Raw genomic sequence first — 18,444 nt, 5'->3', positions numbered from 1 at the left:
TACACAGATCAATCAGTGTGATACACCATATTAACAAATTGAAGAAGAAAAACCATATGGTCATCTCAATAGATGCAGAAAAAGCTTTTGACAAAATTCAACACTCATTTATAATAAAAACTCTCCAGAAAGTGGGCAAAGAGGGAACCTTCATCAACATAATAAAGGTCATATATGACAAACCCACAGCACACATCATTCTCAATGGTGAAAAACTGAAAACATTTCCTCTAAGATCAGAAACAAGACAAGGATGTCCACTCTCACCACTATTATTCAACATACTTTTGGAAGTCCTAGACACAGCAATCAGAGAAGAAAAAGAAATAAAAGGAATACAAATTGGAAAAGAAGAAGTAAAACTGTCACTGTTTGCAGATAACATGATACTATACATAGAGAATCCTAAAGATGCCACCAGAAAACTACTAGAGCTAATCAATGAATTTGGTAAAGTTGCAGGATACAAAATTAATGCACAGAAATCTCTTGCATTCCTATACACTAATGATGAAAAATCTGAAAGAGAAATTAAGGAAACACTCCCATTTACCACTGCAACAAAAAGAATAAAATACCTAGGAATAAACCTACCTAGGGAGACAAAAGACCTGTATGCAGAAAACTATAAGACACTGATGAAAGAAATTCAAAATGATACAAACAGATGGAGAGATATACCATGTTCTTGGACTGGAAGAATCAATATTGTGAAAATGACTATGCTACCCAAAGCAATCTACAGATTCAATGCAATCTCTATCAAATTACCAATGGCATTTTTTACAGAACTAGAACAAAAACTCTTAAAATTTGTATGGAGACACAAAAGACCCCAAATAGCCAAAGCAGTCTTGAGGGAAAAATACAGAGCTGGAGGAATCAGACTCCCTGACTTCAGACTGTACTACATAGCTACAGTAACCAAGACAATATGGTACTGGCACAAAAACAGAAATACAGATCAATGGAACAGGATAGAAAGCCCAGAGATAAACCCACGCACCTATGGTCAACTAATCTATGACAAAGGAGGCAAGGATATACAATGGAGAAAAGACAGTTCTCTTCAATAAGTGGTGCTGAGAAAACTGGACAGCTACATGTAAAAGAATGAAATTAGAACATTCCCTGACACCATACACAAAAATAAACTCAAAATGGATTAGAGACCTAAGTGTAAGACTGGACACTATAAAACTCTTAGAGGAAAACATAGGAAGAACACTCTTTGACATAAATCACAGCAAGATCTTTTTTGATCCACCTCCTAGAGTAATGGAAATAAAAGCACAATTAAACAAATGGGACCAATTGAAACTTGAAAGCTTTTGCACAGCAAAGGAAACTACAAACAAGACGAAAAGACAACCCTCAGAACGGGAGAAAATATTTGCAAACAAATCAACGGACAAAGGATTAACCTCCAAAATATATAAACAACTCCTGCAGCTCAATATTCAAAAAACGAAAACCCCAATCCAAAAATGGGCATTAGACCTAAATAGACATTTCTCTAAGGAAGACATACAGATGGCCAAGAAGCACGTGAAAACGTGCTCAACATCACTAATTATTAGAGCAATGCAAATCAAAACTACAATGAGGTTATCACCTCACACCAGTTAGAATGGGCATCATCAGAAAATCTACAAACAACAAACGCTGGAGAGGGTGTGGAGAAAAGGGAACCTTCCTGCACTGTTGGTGGGAATGTAAATTGATACAGCCCCTATGGAGAACAGTATTGAGGTTCCTTAAAAAACTAAAAATAGAATTACCATATGACCCAGCAATCCCACTACTGTGCATATACCCAGAGAAAACCATAATTCAAAAAGACACATGCACCCCAATGTTCACTGCAGCACTATTTACAACAGCCAGGTCATGGAAGCAACCTAAATGCCCATCAACAGACGAATGGTCTGTCAAAGATGTGGTACACATATACAATGGAATAGTACTCAGCCATAAAAAGGTATGAAATTGGGTCATTTGTAGAGACGTGGATGGATCTAGAGACTGTCATACAGAGTGAGATAAATCAGAAAGAGAAAAACAAATATCGTATATTAACGCATACATGTGGAACCTAGAAAAATGGTACAGATGAACTGGTTTGCAGGGCAGAAATTGAGATGGAGATGTAGAGAACAAACGTATGGACACCAAGAGGGGGAAGCGGTGGCAGGGGGGCGGTGGTGGTGGGATGAACTGGGAGATTGGGATTGACATGTATACACTAATATGTATAAAATGGATAACTAATAAGAATCTGCTGTATAAAAAAATAAATAAAATTAAAAAAAAAAGACAACCTACCAAATGGGAGAAAATGTTTGTAAATCATTTGTAAGAGGTTTATATCCAAACATACAAACACAATCTTTTTTTTTTTTTTTTTGGGCTGCACTATGTGGCATGCGGGTTCTTAGTTCCCCGACCAGGCATCTAACCCACGCCCCCTGCAGTGGAAGCACGGAGTCTTATCCACTGGACCACAAGGGAAGTCCCCAAAATATATGAAGACAATCTGATTAGAAAATGGGCAGAGGATCTGAATATAGACATTTTTTAGAAGACATACAGATGGCCAACAGGTACATGAATATGTGCTCAACATCACTAATCATCAGGGAAATGCAAATCAAAGCCACAGTGAGATATCATCTTACACCTATTAGAATGGCTATCATCCGAAAGACAAAAAATTACAAGTGTTGGCGAGGATGTAAGGAAAAGGGAACCCTTGTGCATGGTTGGTGGGAATGTAAATCGCTACAGGCACTATGGAAAACAGTATGGAGATTTCTTGAAAAGTTAAACATAAAACTACCATATGATCCAGCAATTCCACTTCTGGGTGTTTACCTGAAGGAAATGAAAACACTAACTCGAAAAGATATCTGCAAGCCCATGTTCATGGCAGCATTATTTACAATAACCAACACATGGGAGCAACGTAAGCATCCACTCATGGATGAGTAGACAACGAAAATGTGGTATATATAAATATACAATGGACTATTACTCAGCCATTAAAAAGAAGAAAATCTCAGGAGTTCCCTGGTGGTCCAGTGGTTTAAGGCTCTGTGCTACCACTGCAAGGGGGCATGGGTTCTATCCCTGGTCAGGGAACTAAGATCCCACATGCAGCATGGCGTGGCCCCAAAAAATAAATAAATAAAAAGAAGAAAATCTTGCCATTTGTGGCAATGTGGATAGACCTTGAGGGCATTATGCTAAGTGAAATAAGTCAGACAGAGAAAGACAAACACCATATAATTTCAATTATATGTGGAATCTAAAATCAAAAACAAACTGAACTCACTGATACAGAGAAAGATAGTTGGTGGGTGGGCAAAGTGGGTGAAGGGGATAAAAAGTTACAAACTTTCAGTTACAAAATAAATAAGTCATGTAAGGTACAGAATGGTGACTATAGTTAATAATGCTGTATTGCATACTTGAAAGTTGCTGAGAAAGTAAATGCAAGGAAAAAAAATTTGTAACTGTGCTGATAGATGTTAACTAGACTTACTGGTGATCATTTCACAATATATACAAATATTATGCTGTACATCTGAAACTAACCATGTTGTACGTCAATGATATCTAAAAACAAAACAAAACAAAAAAAACTTCAGAGAAATCTAAGCCATGCCTAATAGGTCCTTTAAAGCAGCTGCAGGTCTTTTCAGCATCCCAAGCGTATACCTGTAGGTCTTATGATTAAGTCTTTAACACATTTTGAGTTAAAATACAGGGTAGCAGGCCCTCTCTGTTAACAGTAGGGCTTCTATAATTTTGAGGGCTGTTGTCCTACATCAGCCTCATAGAAGAGAGAAGAGTTTATCTCTAAGATCTGTGGACATGGCCTTTGTGTAATAAAATGGGTTATAAATTGATATACAAGAAACCCACAAGGCTTTTAAAAATATCAACTTGGACTGAAAGGGACAGATGCAATATGAAATGGAAGAGGCTTCTGTACCCCCAAAATTCTTTGAGCAGGTAACAGACTAAGAACTACCGAGCATGATCACAGAAGAGGGAGGATGACTCAAGGCTGAACTGACTTCCCAATGGATGGAAGCAAGAGACACAGGGAACTCCTAGAAAGTAATAATGGATCCTAAGAGCAAAAGGAGAATTAAGTGCCAGGGTGGGTTTCACAATTGCTATGGACTAATGATTCCTATGTACTTCCCACCCTGCCTCTCCTTTCTGAGTGGGAGTACCTATTTAAAAAAAAAAAAAAAAAAAAGCAAAGAAAGGAAATGAAAGAGACAAAACAACCAATGCAAAGCGTGAATCTTGATTACATGTTGGTTTACAAAACCAAAACAAAAAGACTTGGCTATAAGAGATTTTGGGAATAACTAGGATATTTGAAAAGTACAGATGCATAGTCCCTAAACCAGTCACTTCGGGTCAACCTCTGGGGGTGGGGCTTCCTGACAACAGTACCTTTGGAAAACTTTCCAGGAGATTCTGGCCTGTGATCAGCATTTGGGAACCACTAAGTTAAAACTTTCCCTTCCCCTTTGCTTCATCTTATTTTCCTGCCCTTATGTTTCCTCATTTACATTTTTTGAAGCCAAAATGTCAATATATTAATTTAAGATACAATCAGTAACTGACAAAGACCAGGACACTTGGGTTATACGATCAGCACATTCTCTCCCTGTGGCCAAACTTTGATGGAAGCCTAATCCCAATCAGAAGGTTTAGGATACTTAATTTAATAACCACAGGAAATTACTTGCAGCGTTCAGAAACACTTGAAGTCAGTTTTCTGACTTTTAAAAATCTTATTCCAATAAGTGGATTCAAACCTCTTTTTGGAACGAGGTAAAATAAATAATAACAACAACAATAATAACATAACAATAATAATAGCAGCCTCCTCAAATTGGCTCTTACTATATGTGAGGCACTTTACAGTGATGGCATTTATCATAAAACTCCTAACAACCTTACTAGGTACTAACAATAGCTAAAACCTCTGTAGCATTTACTATGTGCCAGGCACCTCTAAAATGCTTTACCTGTATCAGCTCATTTAATTTTCACAATCTTATGACGTAGGTACCATTTTCATTCCCGCTCTACAAATAAGGAAACTGAGACCCCTAGAGGTTAGGAATTTGAGCCAGGATTTGAACCCAGGGAGGTTTCAGAGTCTATGCTTTTAACACTATGCTACTGGCCTCTCTAGAAATATTATCCACACATTAACTCATTTCATCTCCCAAACCCCAGGAGAAAGATGGTTATAGCATGTCCATCTTACAGATGGGGAAATGGAGGCTCAAGGGGGTGAAGTGGCTGTACCCAGTCACTGTGGCAGGACCAGGACTTGAGCCAGGTTTATATGACTGCAAAGCCCTGAGCTCCACTATGGGAAGGCCTCCCTGGGTGCTGCCTGGGCCTGGCCACCTCACCTGTTTGTAGATGAGCTCGAAGGCCCCCGTGTCACAGCTGCGGTCCAGCCGCTGGTCGATGACCACGCGCAGGGTGTCGGCCTGTACGCCGGCACAGAGCCGGGCGGTGACAGCCGTGGAGGGTGCCATGGTGGGGCTGGCGTTGATCTCGATCAGCCAGGGCTGGAAGTCCTCACCGAACACAAAGTCAGCGCCATAGAGCTCGAAGCTGGCCTTCCGACACTGCACGGTGTCCTGGGAGGTCTGCAGGGCGTGGATCACTGCAGCCTTCATGCCAGGCACGATGATGGTGGACCAGGCGTTCGGGGCCCCCATCTCCTGCAGGTGGGCCTGGAACTTCTGGCTTGACCACATGTTATCTGAGGGCAGCAGTGGGTGTCGGTGGCACGAATTCTCCAGGTGCTTCTGGATGGAGTTGTTGCACAGGTGCACGGAGCTGGGACAGAGAGCAGAAAGCTGAGGGCTGGCTCCCTGTGCCCCTCCCACCCAAACGTGGGGAGGGCAGGCAAACCCCGGAACCAGCCCGGCACACTCTGGACCATTCAGCTTGAGGTGACAAAGGCCTCATCACATTCTTCTAGGGCCACTACCAGTCTTCACTCAGGACCTCTCTGAGGGCACAGGGGCCACAGTGTTAAGTGCTTTGTGACAGTGTCAGTTAACCCTCCCAGTGCCTGGAAGATAAGAAGGTGGTTAAGAGTATGGGCCCCATGGTCACTAAGACACGTGTTCAAGTTCTATCTTCATCGCTGACTGGTAAGACCTTACATAAGTCATTTAACCCATGGGCTCCTTTCAACATCTGTAAAATGGGGGTAAGTAACAGTACCACTTCACCGGGTTTTCACGGAGGACTGAGATAACATACATGAAGTGCTTAGCAATCGTCACATACAGAGCACTCAGTAGCCGACAGCTATGAGCTCCATATTACTGCCTCCATTCTTCAGATGTGGCAACAGAAGCTTAAATACTGATAGGTTTTCACCTGACCCAAGTCACAGAGCTTGGAAGCTTCAGAGACGGAATTTGAACCGAGGGCTCAACAGGCTTCCTCTCCCCCGAAATGAACGCTGCAACCTGCCTCTCTCCTCTCGCATTTCTCCTGATCCCCCTTTACCCCGCTCTACATCCTTTCTTCCATAACACATATCACTTTTAACCCATTAGATGATTTTACTGATTATGTTCATGGCTTGTCTGTTTCTCCCTGTTGGAATATGAACTCTTGAGGGCTGGGCTCGTTTTGTTCACTGCTGTGTCCCACGTGCCTAGAACACTGAACGGCACAGGGTACACACAGGTGTTGGATGGATAGAGGCCTGCCTGCCTGCAGAGTGTGTTTGGAGCCCCGCATTGCCTTGGAATCGCTGCTTCCTGCCAGCTCCCCAGCTAGACTGGGAGCTCATGGGAGTGAGGGTTCTGGGGGAGGCTCACTTGTCCAGGTTCTTCAAGGAGAAGGGCTGTGTAGAGAAGCGGATGTAGCTGTCGCGGTAGAACCACACAGTAAGCGGGTTCCAGTCGGTCACCAGGAACCACTGTCTCAGATCAAACTTGGTGCCAAAGATGAGCAGGGGCTGCTCAATATACTTCTGCACCACCCACTTGCCGTCCTTCATCATCATAGGATTGCCATCCACCAGCTTCAGCATCTCCTCCAGGTGGTCCATGCACATGATGCCTTCGGGGGAAACGGTGGTCAGGGATCAGGCCAGGCTTGGGCTGGGAGATGGACAGCTCATCATAAGCTCTCATCCCCAAAGGACTGATAGGCCCAAATGGGTGAGCCTGCCCCCTTCTCCCTGTTCCCTTTGGGAAAGCTGAGAATCTGCTAAGGATTTAAAGTTCAAAAAAAAATTAACCAGTTTTATTTGATGAAAAGGAATATATGCACGGATAACAATTCAAACAGTACTGGGCTTTTTTAAAAACCATGTGCATAAATGACTCTGATTAGTTTTTCATAATAACTAATGGAATATAAAACAACAGAAGTGAAAAGTAGGCAGTACAAAAGGGTATACAATGAAAAAAAATACATCTCCTTCCCCAGAGGCAGCCAAGTGCTGCTTCCAGGTCCTATGGATAGGCTCCCAGGTTATGGAAGAGTTGTGTGTGCCTCAGTTTCATAGGATTCTATGCACTTAAACATGCTAAGGAATTGCAACACTGCTTGGTACTTGGTGAGCATTCAGTAAATGTTAACTCGTATCATTATTACTAGTTACCTGTGGAAAACATCTCTAGCTATAGATTTGCTGGCTCAAAGGGTATGTGCATTTTTTCACTTTATAGAACAAAGATGTTCTACCAATCTGCACTCCCAGTAAGAGTGTATGAGATTGTGTGTTTGCCCACATTCTATCAACACTGTTGATGATTTATTTTTGCCATTCTGTTAGCTAGAATGATATTTTAATTTTATGTTTTATAACAAGTGAAGTTAAGTATCTTATGCTAAAAAGGCGTTATTTTAATGCTGATATATACAGCTGACCCTTGAACAACACGGGGATTAGGAGCGCCAACCCTCCGAGCAGTCAAAAATTATCAAATAACTTTACAGTAGGCCCCCTGTATCCGTGGTTCCGCATCCACGGATTCAACCAGCAACAGATCATGTAGTACTGAAGTATGTATACAGCGAAAGAAATCCGCATATATGTGGACCCATGCAGTTCAAACCCACGTTGTTCAAGGGTCTACAGTAAGAATCACAAGGCAAACAAACACACAAATCAATCTCATTTCTTCATTGTTTGGCCCCTCAAACAGTCTGATTGCCCGCCTATGGCACAGAATAACTTGTGCCAGGTTCCCAAGCCAGATCCTTTCTCAAATGGCCAGAATGATCACTGAGATTCCCAATAACATGACGCCTTGTATAGCCAAAGATTGAGGCTGTTCATGACCTCGGACCCAGCAATTTCACTTTTAGGAATTTATCCTAAGGAAATAAATGGAAAGGCTACGAAGATATCTGCACAGGATATTCATCACAGTGTTGCTTGTAATAGCAATTCATCAATCAATAATCAAATAAACAGGAAAAAAAAAATGGTGGCCATCTAAATATCCATCAGAAAAGGATTAGGTAAGACCACAAGAGTACATCTAAACAAGATTAGACTATGCAGCTGTAAAACAGAATGAGGTAAGAAAGCACCTACTGTACTTTTATATAAAATTCAAAAACAGGCAACACTAATCTATGGTGTTGTAAGTCAGCATAGGGGTTCCCACTGCAGGGAGGTAGAGACCTGGAGATGGCATGGGAGGGGCCCTCTAGGGTGCTGTATTTCATGATGTGGGTGCTGTTTCCACGAGTGTGTTCACTATGTGACAATTCACTGAGTTGTATATTCACAATGTATACCCTTTTCAGTGAAGTATATTGTATACATATTTCAATTAAGTTTTTCTAAAAATGGAGAGAAAATGTTGAAATACTTTGGGATTCACTGTATTATTCTCTCTGCTTTTGTGTATGTTTGAAAAGTGTCTATAATAATAAGCTAAAAACAGGCGGGGAAGAAAAGCAGATCTAGATGTACTAAAATGGAGTGATCTCCAAGATCTACTGTTAAGAAAAAAGAAAGGTGCAAAAAATAAATGAGTAATACTCACTGATATGGAAAGATATAATAAATGAAAAAAGGAAGCTACCAAATAGTATGCTCTTATTTAAAATAAAATAAAACATGCACACTCTCTCCAGATGCATAGAAGAAAGTATAGAAAGAAACACATCACAAGGTGAATTGTAGTTATCTCAGGGAAATCAAGGGTGCCTTTGCTTCCTTCCACTTTTCTGTACTGTCTGATCTTTTTTAAAAAAATAACAAATACGTATTTTCATACTTGGAAAAAACCAACAAAACTATTTCCAAGGTAGAAAAAGAAAAGACTATGATGCTGGTTTTGAAAAGACGTCCCAACAGGAGTGTCCCATAGTGTGTGGAGCTGTGACAGCTTCACTTGGACATGAACAAATTCACTCAAGGGCAGGCAGTACATGGAGCGATCTGCTGCCAGAAGTCTGTTTTTTACATCTTGGAAGTCCTTAACCATCTTTTAAAGGCTGGGCTAATGCACCACCCCAGCTTGCTGGCTGCCCTGTTCAAATTCCATTCATGGTAAGCAGTCAGAATAATAACAGCTGTTATTACATAGCAGGTACTCTGTAAAAGTGCAGGATCTAAGCACTTTCCATATATGATTCTCATGTAATCCTCTCAGGTAGGCATTATTGGCTTCATTTTAACAATGATGAAAATGAGGCACGGAAGAGGTTAACTAACCTGCCCGAGGTCTTATGGATATTAGGAGGCAGAGCTGGGGTTTGAATCCAGAAGTCTCGCTCCCAGCATCCATACCCTTGACCCCTGTACTATACCCTCACAAGGATGCACTGGTCAAATATGAGAGCCCTTAGATGACAAGCAACTGCATGTGAGTATCACCAGACCTGCCTAAAGCATTAACCTAAACCCTCAGGGCAGGAGAGGAGGTGCTGGCATCATCATCACAGCAGCCAACATTGATGGGGTGGCTACTGTGCCAGGCACCATGCTGAGTGGTAGATGTACTACCTTGTTTAATCCTCAACAGATAAGGGAACTGAGGTTCAGAGAAGTGATATAACTTGCTCAAGGTCACACAGCATGTAAGTAGCAGAGCTGGGATTCGAACCTAGGTAGTTTGGCTCCAACAGAACCTGTACTATTTAACTTCCCTGGCCTCTAGCTGGGGAGGGTGTAGGGTGCTGGTACAGGAAGCAGGGGCTGACCCCCACCTCGTCCACGGGACTTGGCTCCCGGCTTCACGATCCAGATGTTGCGATCTCCTTCCATGTCCATCTGGGGCACCACGGCCCGCAGCTGCTGCAGGATGTCCTCACAGCGCTGGACCTGAGTGTCGAGGTACCTGAGTTCTGCCCCCTCGCTGTGGGGAGATGATGGGACTTGGGCAGGGCTGGGCCTGGGGGCATCCTGGTGAACAAGGCAAGGGGAGACAAAAGCTCCCTGGCCATGGTCCAACCAGCTTTGGTCACGCCCTTCCCCTAGAGATCCAGATAGGTCTCTCCCAAACCTCCAGCCCCACGCTCAGGTTGTCCCCCAAATCCACCCTGCCCAGGGCACCGTCCCAGACTGCTGGAATGGGAGAGGATGGGGACATTCTACCTACTGCACCCCCCTCACTCCAACACTCCACCTTCTGCCACCTCCCTTTCTATTACATTAAAACTGCCTTTGATAGAATTTAATCATACCAGCATCAAATGATGAGGCACCACTATGTGCCAGGCACTGTGCCAAGGGCTTTATCTATATTGTCACTAATCCATCTCCAGGGAGATGTTACTGGTCCCATTTTAGAGAAGTATAAACTGAAGGTTGGAGAGTTGAGGGATTTGCCCAAGGCCACACACTGAGTTAAGTGGCAGGATGCAAACTTCACTCTTCCTGATTCTTCATCCACAGGTGCTTTGGGGGGGTTCATTCCCCTCCTAATCAGAACCTAACACTGGTTGATAGGTGGCCCCTTTCTAGTCTAATTCTTTTTTTTTTTTTGCGGTACGCGGGCCTCTCACTGTTGTGGCCTCTCTCATTGTGGAGCACAGGCTCCGGACGCGCAGGCTCAGCAGCCATGGCTCACGGGCCTAGCCGCTCCGCGGCATGTGGGATCTTCCCAGACCGGGGCGGGGCACGAACCCGTGTCCCCTGCATCGGCAGGCGGACTCTCAACCACTGTGCCACCAGGGAAGCCCCTTAGTCTAATTCTTTTCTAGCACATCTGTATGACACATCTCTTTGATTTATTTCTCTTCCCATCACTTACCACCTGACACCCAGATCCATTTGGTTATTGCCTGTCTCTGCTGACTGGAACGTAAGCTTTATGAGGGCAGGAATATTTTTTGTAGTTGTTATTCTCTGCTGTAGTCCCAACCCCAAGCAGTACCCAGCACTTATTAGGCGCTCCCTGAAAGTTTGTTAACTGAATGAATGACTGGTTGGATAAGTAAGTCCTCTGGCGGGAGCTGGCCTCAGCAACTGGGCTGTACTGATAAGGGTTCATGGACAAAGAGGGACCTGTTCCCTACAGGACGCAGAATGTCCTCAGCTAAACCAAGTCACAAAATACCCCAGATGGTAGCCTCATCCAAACTCTCCCATTTGTTTTCTTCTGAATGAATACGAAGGAAGCCTCCACTAGATGGTAACATCTCTTTAACATCTTAGCCTCTTGAATGTCTCCAGCCACGGAGAACTTGTCTCTCTGTTGCTAAGGCAGGAGCAGCAGCAGCAGCTGGGCAGTGCCAGGAACGGGGACAGTCAGATGGAGGGGGCTTGGCAAGGCCTCTTACTCACACGTAAGTCCTGGCTCTTCTATTTCCACAAGGTTTGCTGGAAACTTTTCTGTGGCCATGGCATAAAGAATCTGCTGAGCAAATCCGTGATTTGGCCCAGGAAAGTGTCACGTGGTGGTGGCAGGGGCACGTGCAACTTGAAAAAGTGTATTCAACATGACAATATGATTTTATATTTAGCAAAAAAATAAACAGTGTTTCTGTGGAAAGTGAACCTTGATAAAAGCCTGGTTGGTGGGGGGAGCGGGGAAAAAAAAAAAAGCCTGGCTGGTGCGTCATGGATTTGTTTTTTAAAAAGTTGAGAAGCAGCGATAAATACTGAATAAATTAATAAAAGCTAAGGATCTGTACTGAACAATTCAAGGCAATGTTATATGATGTAATATTTTATGTAATCCTGACTTTTGAGAGGTTCCTCCAGCCCCCAACTTGCCCCACATCCGGAAATGCAGAGGACTGACATTCTTTCCACCTACTGTTCTAACTCAGTCCTGATCATTCTTAATTTAAGAAGGGTGGCTTCATGTTTTCTGACAGGTGAGGGGAAAGTATGGGGTCACCTAGTTTTTGTTTCCCAATGTTTAAAAAAAGATACAAATGAATTATTCATCAGTGATGTGGGTTTGCTTGGTAATTCATTCGTCCAAAGTTCATTTATTAGTTCTTCAGTCTCCATCAATCATTAAATCTGTCTGTTCCTTTCTATTCTAACACCATGCCAGCTGAGGGCCCTGGCACTCCCCCCGCCAAGCTTACTGCTGTGTGCCCCTGAGGGCAGGGACTTCGTTTCATTTCTGGAGCCTGGCACAACTCCTGGCACACAGGAGGGGCTTGGTAAATGCTGAGTGTGCTCCTGCCTTCAGGGTCCTCCTCCGTCCAGGCTCTCCCACACACTCTGCTGAACGGAGTCTCTCTACAACAGCTCCAGGTCCATCTCAATACTCCTTTGCTCTGCTCAAGAACCTTTTCCCGGAGTGTGTTCTGCAAACGCAACCGCTCAGGATGCTTGGGGCGGGGGGCTGGGGTCACCTAAGTACAGGATATACTGCACACGCTCTCTCTCTTGGAGGTTTACACCACCCATAGGTTCTGAAAAGTCCTGCGTCAAGGAAACCTATTTTAACTAACTTTGTTTAACCCAATGTTTTCTAAATGTGATGGACCACAAAAGCCCCTTTTTCATAAACTCTATTTACAGCCTGTAGTACTAGCCTCCTGTGTAGTACACTTTGGGAAACGTTGGCCTGCAGGATAAAATCTAAATGACTTAATAGAGTCTTACTTTGTGAGTGAAAACTAAGAGTCAGTGCTGAGAACATCATACAGATTATCCTGTCTAATCCTACCTTTCAGGCAGACATTATTTTTAAACCAATTTTACATTTGAGAAAAGCAAAGCTCATAAGGATTAGTGATGTTCCCAAGGTCACAGAGCTTGGAAGCGGCAAAGGCAGACTCAGGTCTATCTGACAGCACAGCCATGATCTTGGTCACTATGCTATGTCAAGGTCTGGGAAGAGTAGTTTGGACCCTATTATGAAGGCAGTGGGAGCTCTTGGGGGTTCTGAAGAAGGAGAATAGTGGGGTGAACAAAACGGGGAGGTTTGGAGAGAGATGGGGGCAGCACTCGACAGAGAGGGTCTGTCCCTGAGCATCAGCTCAGAACACGGAAGCTGCCCGAGAGCAAGGAGCATCTGCCATGCCCCATGGCCAGGGCTGCAGAGGTACTCACTGGACCACTTGATAGTAGCGCTGGAGGAAGTGGGACCAGCCCTCAGGGCTCAGGTAGAGCGGGGCCTCCATGTCCTTGTCAATGTCCACGTGGGCCACGTTGTTAAGGTGCTCCTCGCAGGCACACAGAGCCTCATCCACAAACTCTGGGGACACCGTCACCGGCTTTTTCTCTTGTTTCTTGGGCTGCTTGTCTCCTGTAGAGACAGGGAGGGGGCTGTCACTATCCCATATGCCATGGCCCCCACTGCCCCAAGGCCTGTCACTTACCTGAGACTTCACCCTAAATACACCTGAGGCCCAGCACACACCTGCATCCCCTACTGCCCTGGGACCTATCACTCACCTGGGGCTTTTGTTCTAAATTCACCTGCGGCCCCAGTGCTCACCCTTGGCCCTCAGTGTCCCAGGACCTATCACTCGTTTGAGGCTCCACCCTAAATGTCCCCGAAGCATCTCAGCACCTATAACCCCAGCACACACCTGCAGCCTCTCCGTGCTTGGGAGTTCTGACACGCCTGGGGCCTTTGTGCCCCTGATCCCGACACATGACCGTCTTCTTTGCACCTGACACACCCAAGAGACAGCAATTGGGCAGTCGGCCTCTGGAAGAGCCAGGGATTTTCCTCCTCCCAGTAGAGCTGCCCCTCACTTCTTCGAATCCCTGACTGATTAGACCCTGGGTTACAGGGTGGAGGCTGTGAGGTAGGAGCTAAGTCCAGAGAGGGAAAAGGCAAGCAATGGGTTGAGCCAGCAGGCAGCGAGGGACTCTCTGTGTCCCCCTTCACAAGGCACAAGGAGTCCTCAGACCAAGTGAAACTACATGGTTGCACAGCTTCCTCTCCTCACAGACCTGAGCTCCCCACAGGGCAGGGATGGACCACATCCTCTTAGTCTGTCCTCTCTCGAGTGCTTGGCCACATGCCAGGCCCATAGGAGGGCTGAATGAGGCAGTGGGTCAATTAACAAATGTATAGGAAGACACTTGGGTAGGTGTTTGGGACAGAAAAATGATGAGTGGATGGGCCGGAGGACACATAGGTGGTGGATGGCTGGATGGAAAAGAGGTAAATGGATGGGGAGACAAGGACAGATAGGTAGATAGGTAGGAAGGTGGAGTGGCTAGATGGATAGGGAGAGAGGAGCTGAGAGAAGTAGGTGAATGAACAGAACGACAGTGGGGGGGAAGATGAATGGATGGATGAATGGGTAGGTGCATGAGTCGGGTGGGTGAGAAGGTAGGCAGATGGATGGACAAAGGGTGGACAGATGGGTGGATAAATGTACGGATGGGCTGGTAGGAAGGGGTGGTGGATGGGCAGATGGATGAGAAAAATACAAAGACAGATGCGTGGATGAACAGGTGGATGGGTGTGTGGCTGGGTGGGAGGATAAGCGACTGGGGGGTGGAGGTAACCACAGTGCTTACCTGGGGCCGCTGCCTCTTCTGCTTGGATAGAGTATGACTTCCATTCTGACTTTACCACCAGCTTGAGAACGTTGCGGGCAGCTGTCAGCCAGAAGTCCTCTGCTCCCGGGGCAGGGGATACCCTGCTCAGCCTCTAGGCTCCAGGCCTATTCTGGTTCCGGAACCTGAGCATGACCTGCCCCATTTTGGATCCGGAACCTGACTACTGTTTCTGATTCTAGAACCTGGACTAGAACCTGGCTTCTGTTTCAACCGTAGAACCAGACCCAGAACCTCACCTGACTTGGCTCATACTCTACCTTCAGAATCATGCCTGGATCTGCTGTCTGCTTTCTCTCTTCTGTTCCTGATCCACTTTTTTTTTTTTCTTTTGGTGATTTTTTTTAAATTTTATTTTTTAATTGATGTATAGTTGATTTACAATGTCCTGATCCACTTTTGATACTTATCTAGCCTGAGAACCAGACCTTGGCCCAGAATCTATATCAGATTTGGAGACTAATTTAAACCTAGCATCTAATCTGGATCCAAATTCTGACCTGACTTTAGGGCATGTGCTGGAGTTGGACCCTACTCTGCCTGAGAATCCCGAAGTCTAGAGCCTTTTCTAGGTTTGGAACCCAGTCTAGCCAGTGGAATCTGACACAAGGTTGGAACTTATTCTGGATTCCAAACTCAACCAAGAGACCAACTTTTAGAACCTGCTCTAGAAAGTAAACTAAGCTACATCAGCTCTTCTGGAGGTCTGGGTTGACCAAGGCAGGAGGCTCATTAAGGGAGGTACATTAGGGCAAGATAAGGATTGGGGAGGGAGAAGGATATCTGCTGGGGTAGATGAGGGCATGAGGAGAGGGGCCCTTTGCTCTCCAACACCAGCCAGGGCTTTAGCGCTCATCCCTCGGCTTGAGGGTCCAGGCATGGGGCTGGCATCTCCTTACCTATGAAGGCCTTCTTGTCATCCTCAGCCCCCAGGCGGTAGCAGCGCGGGAAGAAGGAGTCGGCATCGGCCTCGTCAAACCACGGCAAATTCCGGAGATTGAGACACAGACCCACCTATGGAGTTAGCCGCTGAGGGGGCAGGGTGGGCCAGTGCCCCCACACTTGGCACACACCCAGACAGCTCAAGGGGACCCTGCTTGGACGTGCTCAGGGCCTCTGCCCCGCTTGCTAGGCTTGACCCACTCATGTCCACCTCCCCGTGTTGCCCATGTGGTTCCTCCGCCGAGTATGCCCCACATCCTTCCCATCCACTCTTTCACACCCTTAAATACCTGCCTTCTCTAGGAATCCTCCCAGTCCACACTAATAATATACTAGCAGGTCTCAGTTATAAAGCCTATCATTCTTGCCATAACCCTAGATGATAGGTCTTACTGGTATTCTCATTTAAAGATGAGGAACCTGGGCTTCCCTGGTGGCGCAGTGCTTAAGAATCCGCCTGCCAATGCAGGGGACACGGGTTCAATCTCTGGTCCGGGAAGATCCCACATGCCGTGGAGCAACTAAGCCCGCGAGCCACAACTACTGAAGCCAGCGCCCCTAGAGCCTGTGCTCCGCAATGAGAGAAGCCATCGCAATGAGAAGCCCGCGCACCACAACAAAGAGTAGGACCCACTCGCCCCAACTAGAGAAAGCCTCCGCACAGCAACGAAGACCCAAAGCAGCCAAAAATAAATAAATTAAAAAAAAAAAAAGATGAGGGACCTGAGGCTCAGAGAGGTAAAGTCACTTGTTAATAAACCCAGCTAAGATATAATGGATCCATCAGCCAGATATGCTCTGCTTGGAGAGAAGGGTCCTCCTGTTCACTATCACCGGACTTGGTGTTTGTTCTGTCTCCAGATCCCATTTGGATCCTGGAATCTATGTTAGGCATCATGTCTACATGTGGCAGACATGCTGCAGGGGTTAGATTTGAACCCAGGCGTGTCCGAATCCCACTGAGTCATATACCTCCCCATCTCCTGAAAACTCTTACTGACGAGGAGAACAGGGAGTGAGGTTGCCGGCCCAAGGGTGGGGGGGTTAGAAGCTGCCATGCCCGCGCCCTGGAGAACCCACCTTTGTGGTAAAGGAGCCCGCCTGGGCATAGTGGTTTATCATTTGATCCTTGGAGAGGAAGCGACAGTCCAGCATGTTCCGCCGAGTGGTCCAGATGAAGTAGGGGATCTCGTTCCGAACCATGCGCGACTGTGGGGAGGGGAGGAGACAGGGGAGGCTAATGTGGGCAGCACAAGGCCCGAGGAGGCTTCTCCCCGCCCTGCTGAGCAAGGTGGGAGAATGGAAGGAAAGGTTGCTATCAAGGGGGCCTCTAGCCCACATGCCATCTTTGTGTACATTAAGAAAAGACATCTCTTCCTCCGGGGCACACACTGCGTGAGCAGAGAGCAGGTGAGCTCGCAGCTCCTTTGGCCAGGTGCCCCCAGGCAGTGACTAAGCCCCACACCTGAACGCCACACCTTGTTCTGGCTCTTGGCCATGAGTGACTTGCTCAGTGGCATGACTGTGCCTCCAAGCTGGTGGGCACACTGCATGTGACAAAGGCTCTCTCGTGGGCTCCACCTCTCTCCGTCCTTCCTGCAACTCTGGGAGGTAGGACTATTGATAACCTGTAACACCATGTGCCAGGCCCTGTTCTAAGCTTGCCATGTCAACTCCTTTAATCCTCACTACGACCCTATGAGGTAGGTGCTACCATTATCCCCATTTCACAGATGAGGGAACTGAGGCACAGGGACTTGTCCAAGGGCTCACAAGGTTGGGCCATATGGAAGTGGCAGTCCTCAACCTCGCCTGACAGACGAAAACGGCAGTTTGGTCTAGTTCAGCTCAGTAAGTGGTGGTGCCGAGATTGAAAGCCAAGTGTCCCCATCTCAGCACACACACCCTCCACAACATCATACCAGCCTCTTTCAAAACGTTTTAAGCCCTTCCTGCTAGCCTTCCCTTGCTGGGGACGGGGGAAGATGAACTATGGGGTTTTTATTTGGAAGGGGGAAATTACCAGGCGTGCAGGTTGTGCCAGCTTCTGATAACAACCTAGCAACAAACAGTTCTGAACCCAGGCCAGCCTTGTCTGTGTCCCTCACCACTCCGCTGGCCTACCTAGGCTTCAGAGAACCAATCCGTTTTTATCACAGATAGGGAAACTGAGGCCCAGAGAAGGAAAGGACTTGTCTGGGGTCACCCAGCTGGACTCTAGTGCTCTCCCTCAAACGAAGCAGACCCCTGTCCAGCCCCCTGGGCCCTCACCATCAGAGCATGCGTCCCATGCAGGTCATCAAATTCCAGTAAATCATCGAACAGCTGTGGTAGCCGGAATGCTTCATCCTCATCTTCGTCCTCTGTGGATGCAGAGACCAGGCCTGGTAAGGCCCCTGTCCCCACCCCACAGGCCCGTATCACAGCCTCAACCCTGGGACAGCGGGAACCAAAGGGATGGGACTCAGGAAGTTTGGGGA

General features: G+C 46.1%; 1 protein-coding gene across 1 annotated transcript in view; it reads right to left on the bottom strand.

Moving 5' to 3' along the window:
- Positions 1 to 18,444, bottom strand: part of TTLL3 (tubulin tyrosine ligase like 3) — a 28,786-nt gene that overhangs the window by 7,985 nt on the left and 2,357 nt on the right. Inside the window, exons 3-11 of the mRNA XM_069541167.1 lie at positions 18,236 to 18,327; positions 17,045 to 17,173; positions 15,922 to 16,036; positions 14,984 to 15,082; positions 14,038 to 14,121; positions 13,556 to 13,751; positions 10,246 to 10,394; positions 6,888 to 7,131; positions 5,451 to 5,886 (exon numbers count right to left, since the gene is read on the bottom strand). Coding sequence (XP_069397268.1) covers positions 5,451 to 5,886; positions 6,888 to 7,131; positions 10,246 to 10,394; positions 13,556 to 13,751; positions 14,038 to 14,121; positions 14,984 to 15,082; positions 15,922 to 16,036; positions 17,045 to 17,173; positions 18,236 to 18,327 — 1,544 coding nt within the window. The remainder of the gene's footprint in view (positions 1 to 5,450; positions 5,887 to 6,887; positions 7,132 to 10,245; positions 10,395 to 13,555; positions 13,752 to 14,037; positions 14,122 to 14,983; positions 15,083 to 15,921; positions 16,037 to 17,044; positions 17,174 to 18,235; positions 18,328 to 18,444) is intronic.

This window comes from Delphinus delphis, chromosome 10 (genome assembly GCF_949987515.2).
Source record: "Delphinus delphis chromosome 10, mDelDel1.2, whole genome shotgun sequence".
Taxonomy (NCBI): domain Eukaryota; kingdom Metazoa; phylum Chordata; class Mammalia; order Artiodactyla; family Delphinidae; genus Delphinus; species Delphinus delphis.
Note: the sequence above shows the minus strand (reverse complement) of the source record. Positions and strands in the feature narration are given on the sequence as shown.